This window comes from Thunnus thynnus, chromosome 10 (genome assembly GCF_963924715.1).
Source record: "Thunnus thynnus chromosome 10, fThuThy2.1, whole genome shotgun sequence".
NCBI classification, from domain to species: domain Eukaryota; kingdom Metazoa; phylum Chordata; class Actinopteri; order Scombriformes; family Scombridae; genus Thunnus; species Thunnus thynnus.
The window spans coordinates 12075619-12095261 of NC_089526.1; the positions used below are offsets into that span (position 1 = coordinate 12075619).

At 42.9% G+C, this 19643-nt stretch overlaps 1 protein-coding gene across 1 annotated transcript in view; it reads left to right on the top strand.

Moving 5' to 3' along the window:
• The first annotated feature begins 1964 nt into the window (after positions 1-1964).
• Positions 1965-19643, top strand: part of cadm4 (cell adhesion molecule 4) — a 156121-nt gene continuing 138442 nt past the window's right edge. Inside the window, exon 1 of the mRNA XM_067600971.1 lies at positions 1965-2317. Coding sequence (XP_067457072.1) covers positions 2245-2317 — 73 coding nt within the window. The 5' untranslated portion in view covers positions 1965-2244. The remainder of the gene's footprint in view (positions 2318-19643) is intronic.

Consider the following 19643-nt stretch of genomic DNA (forward strand, 5'->3'; position numbering starts at 1 on the left):
TGGCAAAAAAAGGGAAGTCACAGTGGTATTCCATATATTAAAGTGAATTTATTTAAAACAAAGCACTCAAAACAAACTGAAATAACAAATTGGTGGGGTGAGTCTGAGAAGTGTAGTTTACACTGACATCTTGACCTTGATAGTGCCTCATGGATAAACCACCGGACAACAGCTTAGGGCAATGTAGGAGCTGTGCAAAGAATACAGAGCAGCCATTTTTTTTGTCTGTAGTGCAGGCAGGATCCTAACAGGACAAGGAAGCAGATTTGTGACATTTAAGTCAGGCAACTCCTCACTGAGTGTCGACATTTTGTCAACTGGGCCAATGTCCTGGCAGCCCTCACACTAACCTATATGTAAAAGTGAATTATACCAAACATGACATCTCATTGACTAATGCCCTGAAGTGCCAGGCATTTGTAACTTTGTGCCAGTGCCCACTGCTGTTCTCGTCACGGTCACTTGGTTTTGTATGTGCATCCTGCATATGTTGTGTCAAATGGCTGAAAATGAAGGAGTGTATTTCGCTGGAGAAGCAGGTGTTTTCCCTTCATTACTTCCTGACAATGCCCCATCTGGTGCGGCGGAGCTGCTGCCACCGACTCCCTGCCAACCAGGGAACAAACACTCGCAGAGAGGCTGACAGGGAAAAATGGGATGGGATGGGAATTGGGGAATGAGTGGGGCAGATATTATCCTCGCCAAAACAACAAGGTTAAAACTTGTGTGGTGGAGGAAATCACCAAGAGAAGAGAGCCTGAAGCTAAGACTTAAAGATTTCACACAGATCCATGTAGTCAGAGATCAGATATGAGGTGGGTTCAAAGCAACTTTAGGGAAGTCAAGGGTAGCTATATTAATATTAATGTTAATCATCTGCTTTGATGCTTTACTGGCTGTTTGAACTTTTCTGACAGTTTGAACCAAACTGACCAAAGTGTCTGGAGGATTTGTGACAGATGAGAGAGAAGCCAAAGCAGATTTGAGACCCATGACTTGCTATACCTAATGTCACCTGAGGGAGGCGCCAAAGATACAGTTTCAGAAGGACGCCTTCAAGCCTTGGAGGCTTCAAGCCCATGGTAAAAGATCAGGAGGGAAAAAAGAGACGTGGAAAGAGAAACAATTTTCATAATGGAGCAGCACTCTCTGACTGGAAAACACAATTATGGGTAAACTGTGGCCACAGCGTGATGCTAAAGTTAAAGATCCCCTTCAGCAGGTCCTAATAGGCCCAGACTACAGATGAGCAGGAACACTGGCTGGTCCGGAGCACAAGTTTTTGCTCCGGGCCATTACCGTCATTGTGAACGGTGATTTAACCGAATACACTCAGGTCTGCTCCCTGCTCTCCTTGATGAGTCCTATGCACATTTTGGAGACAAAGCAGCTGCAACAGAATGTCCCCCATTCTCACAACACCCAAAGGCTGCTGCATGTATTCTGTTGCTCCATCATTTAGCCTATCAGGAAAAAGAAAATCACAGAAAATAAGATCTGCCACCATATCAGTCTTCAAATGTGGGAAAGATGAGTAGGCTGTAGGCCAGTCCTCTACTTGATAAATGGCATGCAGATGAATCAGTTTTTCCAGTTGACTTCAGAGGACTTCAACATTATTGTCTCTTCAAACAATAAACATCAGTTTCATTTTCGTCATCTTTGTGCCACACGTCCATTTCTGTCTGTGAGACTGAATTTGAAATAAATTGGTTATTTGCGTCGGAAAATTAATGTTGGCTATCAATCACATTTAGAGCGAATTGATTTCAATTAATTGGAAGATGCATCCCTTCTTCCCTCCCCTGCTTCTCCTCCTGTGTAGTCTTTCTTTTTTAAAGCCCAACCCCTCTTTCTTATCCGCACACCCCTCCACCTGCTCCTGCTCTCTGCAATTGGTCAGAAAGACACACAGGCCCGCCCTATTGGCAAGCTTTTAAATATATTTACAATGTAAAGTAACCAAGAAAAACCGGCCAAGCCATCATACTGAGGCATACTGAGAGAGAGAAAGTGGGTGTGTATGCGAGGGAGCATTACTATGTAAAGACCTGCTGTTACGCACAGAGCGCTTGATAAAACACACACTCGTTCACGCACAGTCGCAAGCGCGCGCACTCACACACACATACACAGACGCTGAAGGCGCTGTCGGAGAGTGAACCTGCGGGTTCATGTCACTCTGATTTCTCCAAGGAAGAGGAATACTGAGGAAGACATCAGAGGGGAATATCAGCGACAGCGATGGCGTTCGCGTCCCTGTGGAACTACTGCGTCCCTCTCACCATCATAACCGTCGCCTGCTTGGCGCGCACTGGTAAGGCTGGAACGAGAGAGAGTGAATGAGTGTGATGTGAATGAGAAGAGTGCTAAGCCGTCTCGATGTGTTGGGGCTTTTCAAGTTTGTCTAAGTCCTCAAAGATGAAGCTGAATTACGCTTGAAATGCACTGGGTCTATTCTGAGAAGAGAGGTACAAGGAGCGCACGGCGGGACAACACGTGCGGATATTCCAGTTTACAATCATACTGCGGACCACTGTTGGTATTCATCACTGTGTAATTAGAATCAAAGCCCTTTGCGCAAGTCTGTGCTACATCCTTTCTGCTACTTGAGTATGAGTCATTGTGTTGACCACTACACGCAAGCTGGAAAGACCCCAGAAAACCTTGAGATGAAAACAAAAGTGAAAGGAGGAGGTTCCATGTCACTTTTTGCCCACGTAGAAATATATTGTGAAATCAGTCCATGCACTGTTGACTCTCGTGCGTCACAGTATTTTGATTTTCTTCTCCGGACAGACGGTGATTGGGGTGTACTGTATCATAGCTGCTGTATGCGTGACGGGACGGGAGGCTGTGGCATATGCCGAGTGTGCGCCTGTGCATACAGCTATGCATGTAGTGGGCTCCGATTGAATATGCTGACAGCCACATGAGAGCTCATAACAAATGCCCGCAGTGGACCAGATGTGTGTGACACACCAGACTCGGCAGTGGTGTTATACTGCTATGATATCCTGCAGTGTTGTTGGGGACTGAAAGGACCTTTGAGACCTCACCTTATCTGATACAATAACATCCAGCAATCTATTATAAAGCCCTGTAAAGGCACCTGCTGTGCCTTTGTTGCTATCATTCTCCCCCTGGAGCATCTCAGTCTGGGACAGTCCTGCACTATTCCCTTATAGGCACCATATATTTTACAGTCATTATAACATGTGCATCTATTTCAAAAACATGGATTTGGCTTAGGCTTAATTATGACTCTAAGCAACTTCTGTCTTCAGTGGTATTCTGTGCCATCTGCTTGGATGTAGATTGAAGTACAGACTCATAACAAACCTTATTAAATTCCAGTGTTTCTAATTGAGCAGAAATAGTAACAAGGAAGTGTGCGGGTATGTACAGATGTTGCTTCACTGGTTTCTGTCCTGTTGGTGGTTGTGCTTTGTTTACGTTGTCCTGAGGCAGTGAAGGGGTTAAGTGCAAGGTCGGATATTGTCACAGTCAGACCTGTGCTGTTCTGTGCTGTGTCTTTTGTATAGAGGGAGAGCGCTACATTGCTCCATAGCCATTCTCCTGGTTGCACTGATACCAACCTCACCATGGCCTGCGCATTGATTTCTTCCCTCGTGTATGTTAGTGCGTGTGTCTATTTGTATGTATGCTCCAAGAACACTGGAGGGTTGATTTATATGCACGAGCGTGGAGGCATTTGTATGTTAGTCTAACTGGAGTACTCTGTAAGAGGGTTGTTTGTGTGTGTGTGTGTGTGTGTGTTTGTGTCCAGGCAGTCGTTTATGAATATGCTCGTGTGCTGCATGGAAATGTGCTTCACGTCTCTGTATGTGTATGTGTGTGTGTGTGCTGCTTACAGTGCCGGGTTTTGCCTGAGCTGCAGGCAACCTCTGCTGGGGGCTGCTCACTGATCACTGTCATTAATCTAGCCACTGACAGGGGCCGGGAGAGACAGGGGGGCAGGGAGTGGGGGGGCGGGGGGGATGTTAGAGGCAGGGGGTGGATGGAGGAAGGAGGGAGAGGAGGAAGTGTAAAGATGGTCTGTTTCTGAGCACCCCGCACATATCCGTACAAACAGTGCATGCGTTAAGAAACTGTGTTTCTGATAACAAATCAGCATGTCTTGGTCCTTGGCAAAAGTAATCTAGAGGAAAGGGAAAGGAGCGAGAGGGTGGGAGGGGATGGGGGTTGACGGTAGTTACTATGGCAGGATAGAGATGCACAGATTGATTGGGTGGATAGACAGACAACTGGACAGATAGATTGAGAGGGTGCTGTGAAGATGCTGAAGCTGAAACACTTGGTCGTCCTTTGTAGAATGAAGGAGCGACAGAGGGCATGGAAAGATGGAGAGAGTAAAAAAGGCAGAGAAGAGCAAGGGAGAAAGGAAGAGTAGAAGAAGGAAGGCAGAAAGACTTCACAGTATGTCTGACGGGCAGGCCTGAGGGACACATGCACACAAAGTCAGTGCTGTGTGTTTGTGTGCTGAGTGCATGGCTTTGTGGGGGTGGCTGATCCACAGCAGCTGTGGGCCAAACTTGCACCCCACGTAAAGTAACAAATGCCGTTAACTCCACCTCAGTTGCTTGCCCACCTCTAATAGCTACTACACATCCCTCCATCACGTTTATTCTTCCACCTCCTCCCCATTCCTCTCCTATGCCTCCATTACCACCTGCCTTATCGCAGTGTGCATTAAATCACCTCCATTTGTTTATTTGAATGTGTGCAATGAGAGCCATCCGTTAAGGCTTGTTCCCCATCATGCTGTTTGGACCTTGGCTTGGGCTCTGGTGGTTGAAAAACGGCAGCAGTTGGACGTACTTGTGGGAGGAGATTTGAATACCAATTATAGCTGGTATATGTGTGCAAGCATATACTCACACACAATACACTCTCAGACACACACACACACACAGAGGCCATGCATAAATCAATGTCGCTGTGAGTCACAGAAGGGAGGCCTGGCGTGTAAACACAAACATCAAGGGAAATGCTGTACACAAAAACTAAAAATATGGATGCATATGGGCAAACACATACATGCAGAAACACACATGTACACGTACACACAGTACACTTACCTACAGATAGCTTACATAGTAAATTAGTTTCTTCGGAACATAGGAAAAGGATTGCTTACACAAGAGTTTGTCTGAGCCGAATTGAAATTTTTGATGCTTGTCAGGTGCAATTTGCATCATGCCAGAGTTAACATTGCCTTTTTACTTACCACATTACGCTAGGCTTGCTATTTCAGTGTCTTTCTTTGTTCTCTAATGCGCTGAAAAAGTCTTCACCTAAGCCAAGGTTTATCCTTTGATCCAAACCTTGGAGGATAAATCACCCCCAAAAATAAAATAAACTTGTCGACAATTTAATTAAAATGAGCGAAACCTCCCTTCCATGCTCTCTACCCTGCCATCTGCTGGTTCATGGTGAAAATTTGAGCCCAGTGCACAATGAAATTTCTCAGTGTTACATTTTTTTTCCCTGTGATTCCCTGTCTTTTGTAGGTTTAAATAATAGGACAACCTGAACTTGGCAGACAGAGCTGGCATGCCCGTCAACACAAGAGAAGCTGAAATGAGCCTATTTTAGAAATACACTGCTGTTGTTGTGCACGGCCCCGTTTGATCAACTGATGCAGTCTTAAAGGGTCCTGACAGGGTGGCCCACTATCTCAGTCGAGCAACTGCCTCGGCATAAGCTCCATAAACAAATTGGACTGTGTCGCTTCTTGGGCAAGTCACGACTGAAAGAGTTGCAGAGCTTAGTGATGGGTGGTTTTATTCTCCCTTAGGCATTTATGGGTCCATTACTCAGGAGTAGAAGAAGTTCCTGGGCTCACCGTTTAGTGCAGGTGAGGTATTTTACAGTAATTATCTTCTAATCTGCCCCCCAGTCTTCAACGCAATCCGTAATTCCTTGTTTTGAACTGCTGTTTCACACAATGATTGCATCTCAATAACCCCCTTCTGCATCGTAGACTGGGTCCGGAAAGGATTTTATTTTTACATTGATTTGAATAGAAATAAAGGGAAATAAGACATTACGAGTCATTTTGTTCCCATTTCAGTCCATTCCATATCCCTTTTTCACATCCTGTTTACAGTATACTGGGCTGCATTTCAGTGTACTTTTTGTTCTTATGGAGAACTTTGTGTGTAAACAGAATACATGAAGCACAATGACTGGAAGGGGCAAACAAAGACACCAATAGGTAATTGAAGCCTTATATCTCATTTTACCATTTGTTTAATTGTCCATTAGTGAAACTTTCTGTCAATCTAATCAGACCAGTGCTAATGTAGACACACTCTTTATGGCTGCCACCTCATCTCCTTCCCATTACTATTCCCCAGACAGTGCCGCTTGTGATTATCATAATGGTGATCTATGTCGTCCTTATGTGTCGCTCTCTGAGAACAACTGGCGTTTCACCAACTTTCCAGCTGAAGTTTTTTAATGTTGAGTAGGATACCAAGGACGTCTCATCCATTTGCTGGCATCTGAAGCCTGCCAATCAATCCAGCACTCTTAACTCCATCCGATGTGATTGGCTCAGTGCAAAAGTGAAACGCCCTCCCTGGGTGCAGCTTTCCACACTGTGACCTGATGTCCCCTGAGCCAGCAGCTTTTCACCAGCCGCTGACCCATCTCCTTGTATATTTGTCTTTGCCATGAAGGTGTGAAATCAGTAAACAATGATTCCCTCTGCACTGCTTCTTGGCATTACTGCTACTATACTACACATAGGTATTAATCTCTCTAAACAGATATCTGCATATGAATGCAGAATCTGTAGGCAACAGGAAAAGATCTTGGTACTAGAAGCATTGTTGTTAATGTTTGTATTCCATTTTGTAGTCTGAATAGTATTGACCAATCACGTTTGAGCTGGCTTTGGTTGCATGCAGGTAAACATTCCGTGTGGAGAGCAAATAAGGCTAATGCATTGGCAGAAATGCAATCTCAGAACCCATTGGTTATCGTCTGATGACAATTTAGCTTTTTATTAGCTTTTTAAAAAAAATTATAGGCATTCATATGCATATATCTGTTTATAGAGATTAGCCAACTTGTCATCCGGACCGTCTCAAGTTGCTAATTCGACTATAAACAATGACCGGTGCACGGAAGAGGAAGTTTTGGCCAGGATATCCGTTATCTGTTATCTGGATATCCGCTTGCTAAACTGGAATCCCTGAAATATTGGCTGTTGCCCCCAGAGGCTAAATCGTCGTCAGACAGATAGCCGATGGGTTCCGAGATTGCATAGGCAGTTGCTATGTATTCTTTCTACCGGGGTACAAGGTGTAATTATGTTTAAAGTCAGTCAGGGTTGAATTGCAGTCAGGAAAGAGAGACAGAGGGAGAAAGATGGAATCGCGAGTCTGAAAAACATTACAATAAACTAAAGCCATGGGGTGAGCATTCCTCACTATTGGTGACACAGTTTCCATGACTAAAAGTAAATGTTTATACCTCCTTTGTGGCCCTGGGCTTGTTTAACACCCTTCCTCGCTGCTGTGACACCTGTCTCCACAGCTCCCGCAGGGCACAGTGCTAACGTGGCCAGACAGCGGCCTCCGGTAACGCCGGTAACCAAGGTGATTATCCCCACTCAGGCGCTGTGACGGAGCCCTCACTAGCTGTGATTGGACAAGAGAGGTTGATTGAGCTGAAAAGGGCAAGTGCCTAAAATTGAAGAGCTGGAAACTGTGTACTCTGCCAATGTGGAGGCTAATACACATTCTGTCTGAAAGACTTGATGTAGACACAAGAGAAGAGGGGAGGATGGCTGGTAATGAGGTGCTCGTCCGGGGGTAAGGAGGATCAGAAAAGGACTTACACCTAGGTGAAACTGTCAATGCTGGGCACGAGGTTGCCAACAAGACCCCATTTCCCCTTACCCTTGGGAGGTCTGTGTGTCCAGTGGGGGCTGGCTGATGAAGAGTTACAAGGCTTAGCTTGGGCATCGAAGGACTGATGGGGTCAGAGAGGGAGAGTGAAAGAGAGAGGAGGAGAGAGGGAGAGATGGCTGGCTGCACAGTGTATAAAAGAGCGAAAGAAGGGAGCAGGGAGGGGAGGGAAAGCACCAGGGGCATGCGTCACAGACCAGTGAAGCAGGGAGGAGCAGAGCAGAGGAGAAAGTCAGGCAGAGAGTCCAACAAACGAGTGAATGATTGCAGGATTTCAGCTCTAAAATGAAAGGGTGTTAAAAAAAAAAAAAAAGAAAGACAAGGGAGGGAGAGCAACTCCCGCTGTGGCGAATGATGGCTTTAGAAGGCAAAAAAAAAAAAGTGAGGAAGGAAGGAAGGAAGGATGAGATTAAGAAGGTGGGACTGAAAAAGAAAAGTACAGGGTGCTGGTGTGAGAAAAGGATGGGGGTGAGGAGGAGGAGGAGGAGGATGAGGAGGAGGGGAGACAGAGAGATGGATTGGTGATACACGGAGATAAAGACAGAGAGAGGGCAAGCACTGTGTAGGTGACCACACCACAGGGATAAGGTGTCATGATCGATGAGGTCAGGATGCACACACACTCTCACACCCACACACACACATAGACACAAGCAAACAAGTATTGAAATTGTTTCCCAGCTGCTCATGGCTAGTCCTCCTCCACTTTCAGAGAAGCTACATGGTACTTCAGCTTGGAGAATTAAACACCCACACACGCACCGGGCTATTCATCTGTCTGCCATTTACAATCCGTCTTCGTATCATTGCCATTAATAGGTTCGCTTTGATAAGATTGTCGGATGCTGAAAATTGCCAGTCAACGCAGTACACTATCTACTGGGAAATCAGATGGAGATTTTCAGTAGGCGGACACAACAATGCTGAAGAGGTCTCAGATGAGTTTTCTATCTTAGAAAACTCTCAAAATGTCTCTGCCATGAATGGGGAATTCATTTGAGCTGTGACCATGTCTGGCATAGATAAAGTGTCAGTGATTTCAGAAACCTCAGTAATGACTTTTTCAGTGTTCTTTACTTGAGTTTGACCAGACTTAATTAATTCAGTTTGAAAGAACACTTTAAGTTGGGAGAGAAATCAGGATGTTGGTTTAAGATCACCGCAGTTGATCTTTGCAAATTTTACAGAAAACCCTGTGTTTTGTTTTGCTGGTTGCACTAACAAACAGTATCACTCATTGAAAGACATGTGATAACAGCAGCTGCCAATAGATCAAACTGAGATTGCCCCGTTCCATTCTGGACTGATGCCTAGTGATTGTTGACACAGCTACTGGAAAAAAAATATCTACTGCAGCTTTCACTGTACATCCCTGATGATGCACCCCTACGCTCTCTCTGATGTTTGTCTCTATTCGTCTATTTTTTTTATCGCTTTCTTGGGCATAAGACAAGAGCCTCAACATCAGGAGTAGTAAGCTTTGAGCCACTTCATTAGCAAACCATAAACAACCATTAATTAGAGGCAATTAATTAGCAGCACATGAAAACAATCCTCAAAAAGTTGGCCGCTCTCAAAGACCCCCGAGCACTTGTAGGAGGGAAAGAGTGAGAGAAAGATGGACAAAGAAGGAAGAAAGAAAGAAAGAAAAGAAAAAAAATTGAGAGGAAAACGCCTGCGGTCATGCTTAATGTGCTGGGGTGAGATTTACCGCAATGATTTGCCGAGCTCTTTTGAGATTCATAAGGTCATCAATTCATGCTCTGCTTTCAGCCGGGCAAAACAAAAGTGAGGCTATGCAGCCGTCTGCACTGAAGTAAAGAGAAAAGAAAAGAAGCCGGGCCAAATTGGATTGGTGCTGCGATTGTTTCTGCAGAGATTGTTACAGTTGGCAAGGCCACTTAAAAAGTGGCCAAGCACCAACGACCTTGAGGAAAGCTCTGGCTGATTCTCTCCCAGGATTCATTTTCTCCTGAGCAGCTGAAGGGGCATTTAAGTGCACGACTGCTGATTCACCTTATGGCCGTTAACATGGACACTTTTCTTCCCTCACCTCCCATAAAGTACAACAGCAGATTGAAGCGGTGCTTTGACTCATGTCCACAGATGTGTTCCTATCTCCATGTCCATCTGTTGAGTGAATAATGTTATCATGGACTGCAGAAGGACCATGTCTCTTTTTCCTGCTCATTGCAATAGAGGAGTGGAACATCCGTACAGTCTGTGATATTGAATGAGTTTGACACAGGCCTTGGGGATTGGGCACAGTTGCGGAGAAACCGTGGCAACTGCCACCTGCTGGGCCATACTGGTGAATTGAGCTGTGAAGCAGCTTGCAGAGACCAGTGGGGTTCTGCGGTCGGTACCAAAGTCATTTTTAGCTTCTGTGGATACTGTAGCCATGGACAGCAAGTGGTTTTTGTGTCTGTAATATAGATCCTACAGTCCAGAGAGCCACATAGTACACACAGCACGATGCTGTCGCCTCTTGACTGCATATACAGTAACATACTTTATTGCAAGAGAAACTAATAAAAGAAAGCTGTGGGGGAATGTGCTTTCATTCTTGATTGGTTTTTTTTCTTCCCAGGGGCCAAGATGGATGCAATCTGTATTCCACCTAATCAGAACAACTCTGTCCACTGTTTTAGTCACCAAGCATCCAGTGTGCTGTATGTCTGATCCAAAATGACACGATACATAACTTTTTTTAAAAATCGTATCAAAATTGACAATATAAAATACATTTACATTTCATGTTGGTGAATAGAATGTTTCTCCATTGAGTCAGTGTTAAAAATGATTAAATGAAAGTACGAAATGATAGGTGTCATTCTATGAGTCTTGCATAGTGTAAACTTCAGTGTAAACTTGAATTGCATGAATCTGAGGTTATGTCAAGTCACTAAACTGTTTGATGAATACTCTATATGGCAGGAAATTGAGGTTACCAAGAGGGATGCAGGCTCAATAACATGAGGAAAGTAGATGTGTGCTTCTGCAAAAATGACCAGAGGACAAAGTTAATTTCACAATCAATGTCAAAACTGGAACAACTGAGATAACTGAGGAGATATAGCTCATATCTGGTTAATGTGTCACTGTTGGTTAGATAGCTTTTCCAAATGCAGAACATAGCTTAGTAGGACAGTTTGGACAAGTTTCTTATATAATATCATACAAGATATCAATAAATTACATCAAGTTTCTTTTTTTTCCCCATTTAGCTCAATTAGTATTCAAAGACCAGTTTTGACATTGAAAAAGGAATTGTCAACCCAACAGAAAACATTTTACGTATTCTAGACAACTCTATTTGTTTAGAGTGCAAGTACAAGAATAATATTTGCACCAAGATTGCACCTAATTATGCATATTTTCTTATTATTCTTTAATATCAATTTAAATAAAAATCTTCTTTATAATTGCAATTCATTGTTAAAAAAATTATATTCATGACTTCAATGACTTCAGTTATTTGTCAGGGAGGTTACACATCGGCAAAAGATGTCCTGCTTTAAAAAATATCAAAAGCTTTTAGACAGAAAATCAAAAACCTTAAATCCCAAATTAGATTAGTGGAATCATTACAATCAAATCAACATCATCCTACTGTATATTTAATTATTACTTTTAGCTTCTAAACCAATTCTCTTAAAACCATGACGACATTGGTAGGAAGGTCGAATTTAGATTTGTGATGGCAGTACTTGTATATGCAATTATGACTGATGCTTATTTACCATGGAGATGGATCTGAGTTGTGCTGTGGGGAAAGCGATTTATGGGCTTATGGAGAAAATAAAAAACAAACATAAAGCACTGGTAATTAAAAAGCAGGTTGATCCCAAATAATGACTGATGTGTAAATCACTGGCCTTGTTACAGAAGGTGCACAAATCTGTAGCAAAGCAGACAGGCAGGTTGGCAGGTTGGCAGGTTGGCTTAAGCACACACACACACACACACACACACACACACACACACACACACACACACACACAAATACACAAATTTACATATGCATGGATACAAACATTACGCTGCAATCAGGAGACTGTAGAGACCTTTTAGAGTTTCCAAACTTATTTATGGTGTCATGTTGTGTCCTGATGCTCTGTGCTTTTTAAATGCCACATTCCCACTCTGGCCTTCTTTTTATAAGCCCCCCCAGGATATTGTAGACAAATGGAGAGACACGCCTGGTTATTGTGTTTCAAGCACACAAACATATTCATAAATGCACAAAGACTGTTTTTTTTTTTTTTTCATCCACGTAGCACCCTTTTGCTGCCTTTTGTTCACAAACAAAACTTGTTTTTCACTCTTGATGGCTGTACTGGTTCCCCTCTCCCTGTCTTTTTTTATAGCTCATTCTTTTTTTTCTCCCCATCTGTCTTTCTTTCCTTCATTCCCTCCCTGCTCTCTGATCCCCCACTCCCAATTTTCCCGCAGTGTGAAGCCAGTTCAAGGGCCCCGGCAGTCTGCCTTTTTGTTTGTACTCACCTTGATCACTCAGAAGCATTTTTGTCCCTCCTGCCCCTCCCTGTGTGCCTGTCTTTCTATTGTATGTCTAACCTTGTTGGTGCTTAAATGCCCATGCCCATGCACACCCTCCACTTATGTGCTCCAGGTGCATGTGCCTGCATCCATCTGCTCCGAATGTTACTGGGAGTTTGCAATGAGAGGGAGACTCGCTTGATAGTTGGAAAGACAGATTTTGGTGAAGGGGAGGGGAGGGCTTTTTGGTGCAGGGAAACAACGTTGCCAGATGGGAAATGTTAAAGTATTGTAATAGAGGCTTAAAATGATCGTATTTTGAGGAACATTAGCGTACATGAGTCATAACCAAGGGAACAAATAGGCGTAAATGTGTAATTTCAGAAAACATGTATTTACTGAGACAAATAACTTTTTGACACCGGCTACAAAACTAGCCACATTGCTGACGTAGTTATATGATGCACATTTGCACGAGAACGACAGCCCTGCTTGTGAGTCACGTTCATCACAACAAACATGATTGGCTGGAAAGACGTCACATGAGAAGAGATGCGTAAACACAGACGTATGATTCATATTTTACTATCCTGATTTTGTCGGGAAATGAATTAAAATGACATAGCCTAGACTGATTACAACTACTAATACTAAGTGTCACAAAATGATCAAATTATCATAGATTATGGGACTTTTGGCATTATTGATCGTACAGAGGGAAAAATTATCGTCCAAACACGATAATTATAGTACATCTGGCAACGCTGCCAGGAAAGCTTGCTGATGGATCTTTTGGCTAACAGTCTCCCCTGTCTTCCCGCTGTTTGCACCCTGTTCCTGCTTCCTCCTCATATCTACCCCTTATACTGTAGCCGCAGGGTATAGGGATGCCAGGGCCAGGTGTAGAGAGATAGACAGTGAGAGAGAGAGGGAGAGAGAGAGAGAGAGAGAGGGAGGATTGACAGGGCCCAGGTGGCCAGCTTTAGCGCCTGTGCCTCTGCTTTTCTCTTCTCATTTGCATAAACAAAATGTTTTTTTTTTTTCCTCTGACTCTTTATTTTCCTCTGACTCTCTTCTGCCATTTACATATCGATTCATTTACAATATGATTTTTCTTTTTCTCCCCGCCTCTTCTCCCGCAGCTGTACCTGTTTCTCGGAATAAGTTACACTTCCACATTTTCCCTTTTCTTTTAACTTTCTGTTTTCTTTGCATAGTCAATTTCCCTTTTTCCCCCTCTTTTTTTTTTTTTTTTTTTTTAACCGTACTCCAGATTTACCTTCTCTCCCCATCTCTCTTGCTCTGGGCTTGCTGAACTGTGCATTTTACTTATGTGCTGCATTGCAATATTCTGGAGGTGGAGGCTTATTTTCACCGTACGTACACTTCAGAGACCTCACAGTCCCCCAACCATCTCCATTCATCTCCCACCCACCTTCTCTTGCTCCCATGACTGTTTTTAACTAATTCTATGTCGTCTCTCCCCCTCCTAACACCCTCGCCTCCTTCCCCCTCACTCCCTTTATTTCTCCTGAAGCCTGTGCATAACTTTGTGTTCCTGTTATTTCCAGCAAGGCAGAGTTTAGCTCCTTTATATTTAATTCCCTCATATACCTCCTACCAATCTTTTATGATCAGGCCGTCACTCACACACACACACACACACATACACACTTTATCACACTTCTCTTTCCTTCTCTACTTTTTCCATCAGTCTTCTCACTTTATCTCACTTATCCATCATAGATCATGATTTACCTCTTCCGCTTGGCCTGTTCTTGGCATATTGGGCATTTTACAGTTGTGTGTATGTTTTATGTGTGTGTGTGTATGTGTGTGTTTTGTAGGGGGCTGAGTAGTATTCTGCTCACACATGCAGGCACATACACATGCATCATTGTCCTGCCGTTTTTGTCATGCCAGACACACTCCTGACTGGCTGAGCTTGTTGATAAAATGTGCGTAAGCAAGCATGCGCTCATAAAAATGTATTTTAAATAGTTTTGGTACTTTTTTTTATCAATTTCAATACACACACACCTTAACACACCTTCCTTTTCGAGATATGTTAGGCTCTCGTCTGTAAAATTACACAGAGCTATATAGTCCCACATATATACTTACATCTATAAACCGTTGACAGTGTCTGTCAGATAGCCACACACAGATTATTCTCACACACACACAAACACACACACACGAGGAAACAGCCATCAGGTTCCCTTAGAATTGCTGAATTGAGTTATGTAGCCTGTCAGTCAACTCCCAGCTCCCACACATACACACACAACCCTGATAGATTCCTTCCACACACACATCTGCCCGTCTGACGGTGCATATTTCGCATGGGGAAGGGACTCAATTACGGCGAAGGTGAAAGAAGCAATAAACACAGCACAGATACAGTGAGGCTCGCTCAGCACTGCTGCAGTCAATCACAGAGCCAGGTAGGTAGCCGTTGCCGCTTTGCTCATCCAGTTGTGAAGTGCCAGGAATGGCCAGGGGTGGTGGATGGATAGAGGGAGGGAGGGAGGGTAGTGGGGGTGCAAAATGCTGCCATCCGACCCTCCTGAAAATGATGTGGCTGTAACCGATGTACACGGACCTGCAACTGAGAGGACAGAGAGGTGGAAAGAGGGAGCGAGGCAGTGGGAAATGACAACAACCCACCATAATTTCAGCCCTCAATGTACACACATGGATTATATTCGGTATATATACACAAACACGCACACACACACTTGACCGTCACTAGCACTGTAGCATAGCTGCATGGATTTGGTCACCCACCCACACGAGAGGACCAACAGCACAATCACACAAAACAAAATAATGCATCATTTGCTCAGGATGCATCTGATGTCCTTTTCCCTTGTGTGTGTGTGTGTGTGTGTGTGCATATGTGTGGGTTTGTGTGTGAGGATGATCAAACATTTCACCCATTATATTTTTTGTTACTGCCAATATTAATGCAGTAGACACCATTGTATAACAGGGTTACCATACTATGATTGGTAAATCAAACATTCTTGATGAGAGGCAGAGATTTGTTTATTAAGGCAGAAGAACAGTTCTAATATCAGAGATGGCTGATAATTCTGGTTCATTCCAGTGTGGATTGAAATATGAGCAGTCAGATGATCGTTCAGGTTGTAAACAAACCCCTATGGTAGCCAAACTTAATTGGAAGACAAAGCAAAAGGCAAAGGGTAAAAAAGTGTCAAACTATTTGATGTAAACATCTATCTTAGTTCAGAGAACAACTTTCCCACTTTGTTGACTCATTGACCCACCGTATTTATTGTAGTTCTCTCATTATCATTTTTTTTTTAGTTTATATGAACTGATCGTCTTGACAACTTGTGGTTTTTGCCTCATTAGACTTTGTTGCTGTGATTTCTCTGTGTTCTGAGACCTCAACAATTCCTTTGATGAATACAATGTTATCATAATCAATATGAATGATGGTTAAAACTTTGAAAAAAGACCCACAATGTAATAAATCAGAATTATTCCTCAAGTACCAGTCCTTGGTTGTAAATATCACTGAGCTAAGATATGAATGTATGTTAGTGATACTGATATTTGCCAGCCTTGGGTATGTTCACAAACTGACAGTGTGTGTTACAACTGGCAGGTGAACCAAAAAAAAACAAAAACTAGAAGAGCTAGCCAGCTGACAGAATTCTGCTCCATCTCAGCTGTAACAGGTAGCCTGGATGGCTGTGTGGCAAAGGTCCGGTTTGCTTACCCATCTAGTGTTAAAGTATGTGCGTAACCTCTGCAAATATTTAAATCCTGTTTCGTGATTTACCTGTGGTGTATTCAAATGAAGAATTTAAAATGTGTGTCTGCACGTCCACAGAACCAGCAATCTGTGGCTGTCAGTGGATCTAACAGGCTTTCACTTACAAGTAAGCAGAGATATTCAGCCACACACCCACATAGACACACAGCTCTGAAAAGTTCCCTTCATGCCGTGTATTCCCACGCACATGTAGGGATACAATCCATTCTATGATAAGTACTGTACATACATGTGAAGCACACCAATGGTAGATGAATAAGCGCTTACTTGTGCCAACTCACACACACATATCACACTGTGTGTGTTTGGTACTGTATTTGATTTAACAGCATCACACAAAGCTAGACTTGATAACTACAGCAGAGGTAGAGAGGGAGCATACACCTACTGAGAATCTAATAGTTCCAGCAGCTCTCTCACTCACCTCCCCTACATTAATTTCTGTTCCCCTCAGCACAACCGTATTTCTCTCTGCCTCCTCCTCTGTCTCCCTCTGTCTCCCTCTCTCTCCACCTTGTCCGACTCTGAATTTACCACCAAGGCTTCCCTTTTGGCAGTCCCTCCTCTATTTCTCCCGTCCTGCTCTTCTCTCCCTCAGCCTTTTTCCTCTTGTTCCTCTTGGCCTCGCATTCTTTCCGTCGTAGTCTCTTTTGCTCAGTCTCGGTAGCAAATCCCGTTCTTTTGTACTTGGCCCAGACCTTTGCTCTGCTTTTTCTGTCTCCCACTCCGCACCTTCTTTCAGGAGTTTGAGTTGGCAGGGAGCTATAGACGGGGGGGAAAGACTAGAGAGAGGAGGAGGAGGAGAAAAAAAAAGTGAGAGGGGTATGATGAGGTCAGGCGTACCATCAGAAAGAGACCCGCACTGTAAAGAGCATTGCAAACACACATCCGCTAGCTTTAGATTAATCTTATTAATTGCTCTGTGCAAAACTCAGGGTTGTGACACTCTTGTTATTGCTTTGTGTTATTAATAAAAAGAGCTGCAGATTTGAGGGGGTGCGAATCAATAAGCAGGCTTAAAGGGAAATTATACAAGGAGAGAAGGGGACAGGGCACAGGCACAAGCTTGGTGAAGCTCGGACGTTGTTATTAATTGCTGCTGCCCTTTTAATGAGGGTTATTTAACAGGCTAGGAGACAGGCACACACAGTATAGCCAGCAAATAGAACGCTGATTTGCATTTGCAAGCACAAACCAAAGTCTGACAGAACTCCTTTTATACCAAACTGGAAACAATGGGAGTGAAATATGAAGGTGCTGGAAAAAGCAAAGAACTTGGCCAACCCCCACCCTGCTGACCCTTAAATCCCCCACTCACTCTTGCTTGTGTTTGCCGTTTGTTACACTTTTATCCTCATTTACCTCTCTTTCTCCCTCTCTCCTGTTTTCCCACAGCACCTTTCTTTTATGGGAAATGTATTCATTATAGGACAATAAAAGCTTGATAGGAAAGAATGGACCGCCTTTCTGAACAGTGTCTTTAAAAGCGAGACAAGAGATGGGGAGAGAGAGTATATGATGGCATTACACACCTGATATCTTCACTCAAAGGCAGAGTGCTGATTTTTCTCTACACCGCTGCTTACCCCTCACAACCCTCAACAGAGCTCCTGTGATAGAACATCGTTTTTTATGCTATTAGAGCTGAGGGGAGTTCTAGGAAATCATTTGTGCTCAACTTCTGTAGTCAGCCTGCTCCGCAAACATAAAGCTATTCATAGGCCAGTATGACTGCAAAATGGATTTCAGAAACACTTGCGATATAATATTTACATTTAACAATTGTCTGGATCCGAGTGTGACACCCGTTCAATTATGTGATGTGCCTCCCCTGTGTAAACATGGCACAGCAGTGTAATGTGATTCATTGCAATAAAGACATCTCAAGGGTGGATGACAGAGATGGATTGAGCAAAGCAGTCACAGAACCTCATCTGCATGGTGTTCAGCCCGGGTTATCGCCTCCAACTTTTCTTTATTTTTTTCCTCTCACTCCTCTGGTGTTTGTTTTTTTTACCATTAAAACAATGAACAAAAATTTTGGATGTATTTGTTAATTTATGTTAATGACAGGTAATCGTATTACTCTGATAACACGTCTGCACATCCTTAGAAATATTTGTTCATGTAGACACAGCATGTGCATCACCAGAAACACATTACATGGCTACAATGATGTATCGGCTAGTATTAGCTTAATGCTGATATGTCGGATCAGTGCTATATTGGCTGAAACCACAAGTAACAGGAATTTGCAAAAATTTGCTTAAGATACACTTGAGATCTTTTAGAACCAGTGTTTCCATAATACATTTTCCTTATCATTTTTATGGTATGTGTTTATGTAAGAACATGATCAGATTTTTTTAGAAAAATCTTCTTCATTTTCTCCATTTATTCCACAAACACAGCATTTTTAGTAAGTAGTAACGCTACAAAAACACTAAAAGATGTCTCATAAACTAATAATGGAGATTCAGGTGAGTGACATGTACTTTTGTAATAATAACCTTCTTTTTGAATGTAGAATGAGGAAGAAAGCACAACCTATTTCTAACAGAATTTACTAGATTGATAAACTACTAAACTATAAATCTATGCATTTAGGCACTAGAGAACAGATTCTGAATTAAATTGATCTTGGGACCAAAACACATCTCAGAAAGAAAATTAAAAATACATTTTTTGTTGTTTTCTTCTGAAAAGATGCCAAATATGAATGTGTTGACATCATCACTGGCCTCCCTCAGCCACCATTAATGATCCGTAGAAGACCATAACCAGCCGGCACTTTTATTACATTCTGGCTCAGAAAAGCTCAGTGGCATTTGATTTGAAAGCAGTCCAGTAACAGAAACAATAGAAATGCTGCACTGCACTGCACTGCACTGCACTATACAACCCACAGAAGAAGAAAATGCTCGTGCTATACAAACCACACCATAAATAAAAAGAACTAATATTGTAAAAATGAATGATTAAATGATTAGGGAAATGGTACTACTCAGTAAGATGCAGGTGTGTTAGCTATAGTTTAATTACAAATGCCTCTAATCTTTTTTTTTTACAATTCAGAGATATTTTCTTCATAAAGCACCAACAACAGAATTGTGTGATATTAGCTGTAAATGCTTGTAATGAAGAATAATCTAACCTCAGGCTTAATTACAGAATTTGTCAAGCTCACCTGAGTGCAGTTCACTGAGCTCAGGTCCCTTAGTGTGGGCTCATACTGTTCATTTGCACACTTTCTGAGCAGACGGAGTGCAAAGCGCTGTCAGCACTGATGAATATAGCCTGCAGGTGTTTACAGGTGTAGACAAGTGTGGTGTAGATGCTCTGAGGATCAAATAGTTCAATTCTAAAAGTCTGTGATTATACAAAACCAGAAA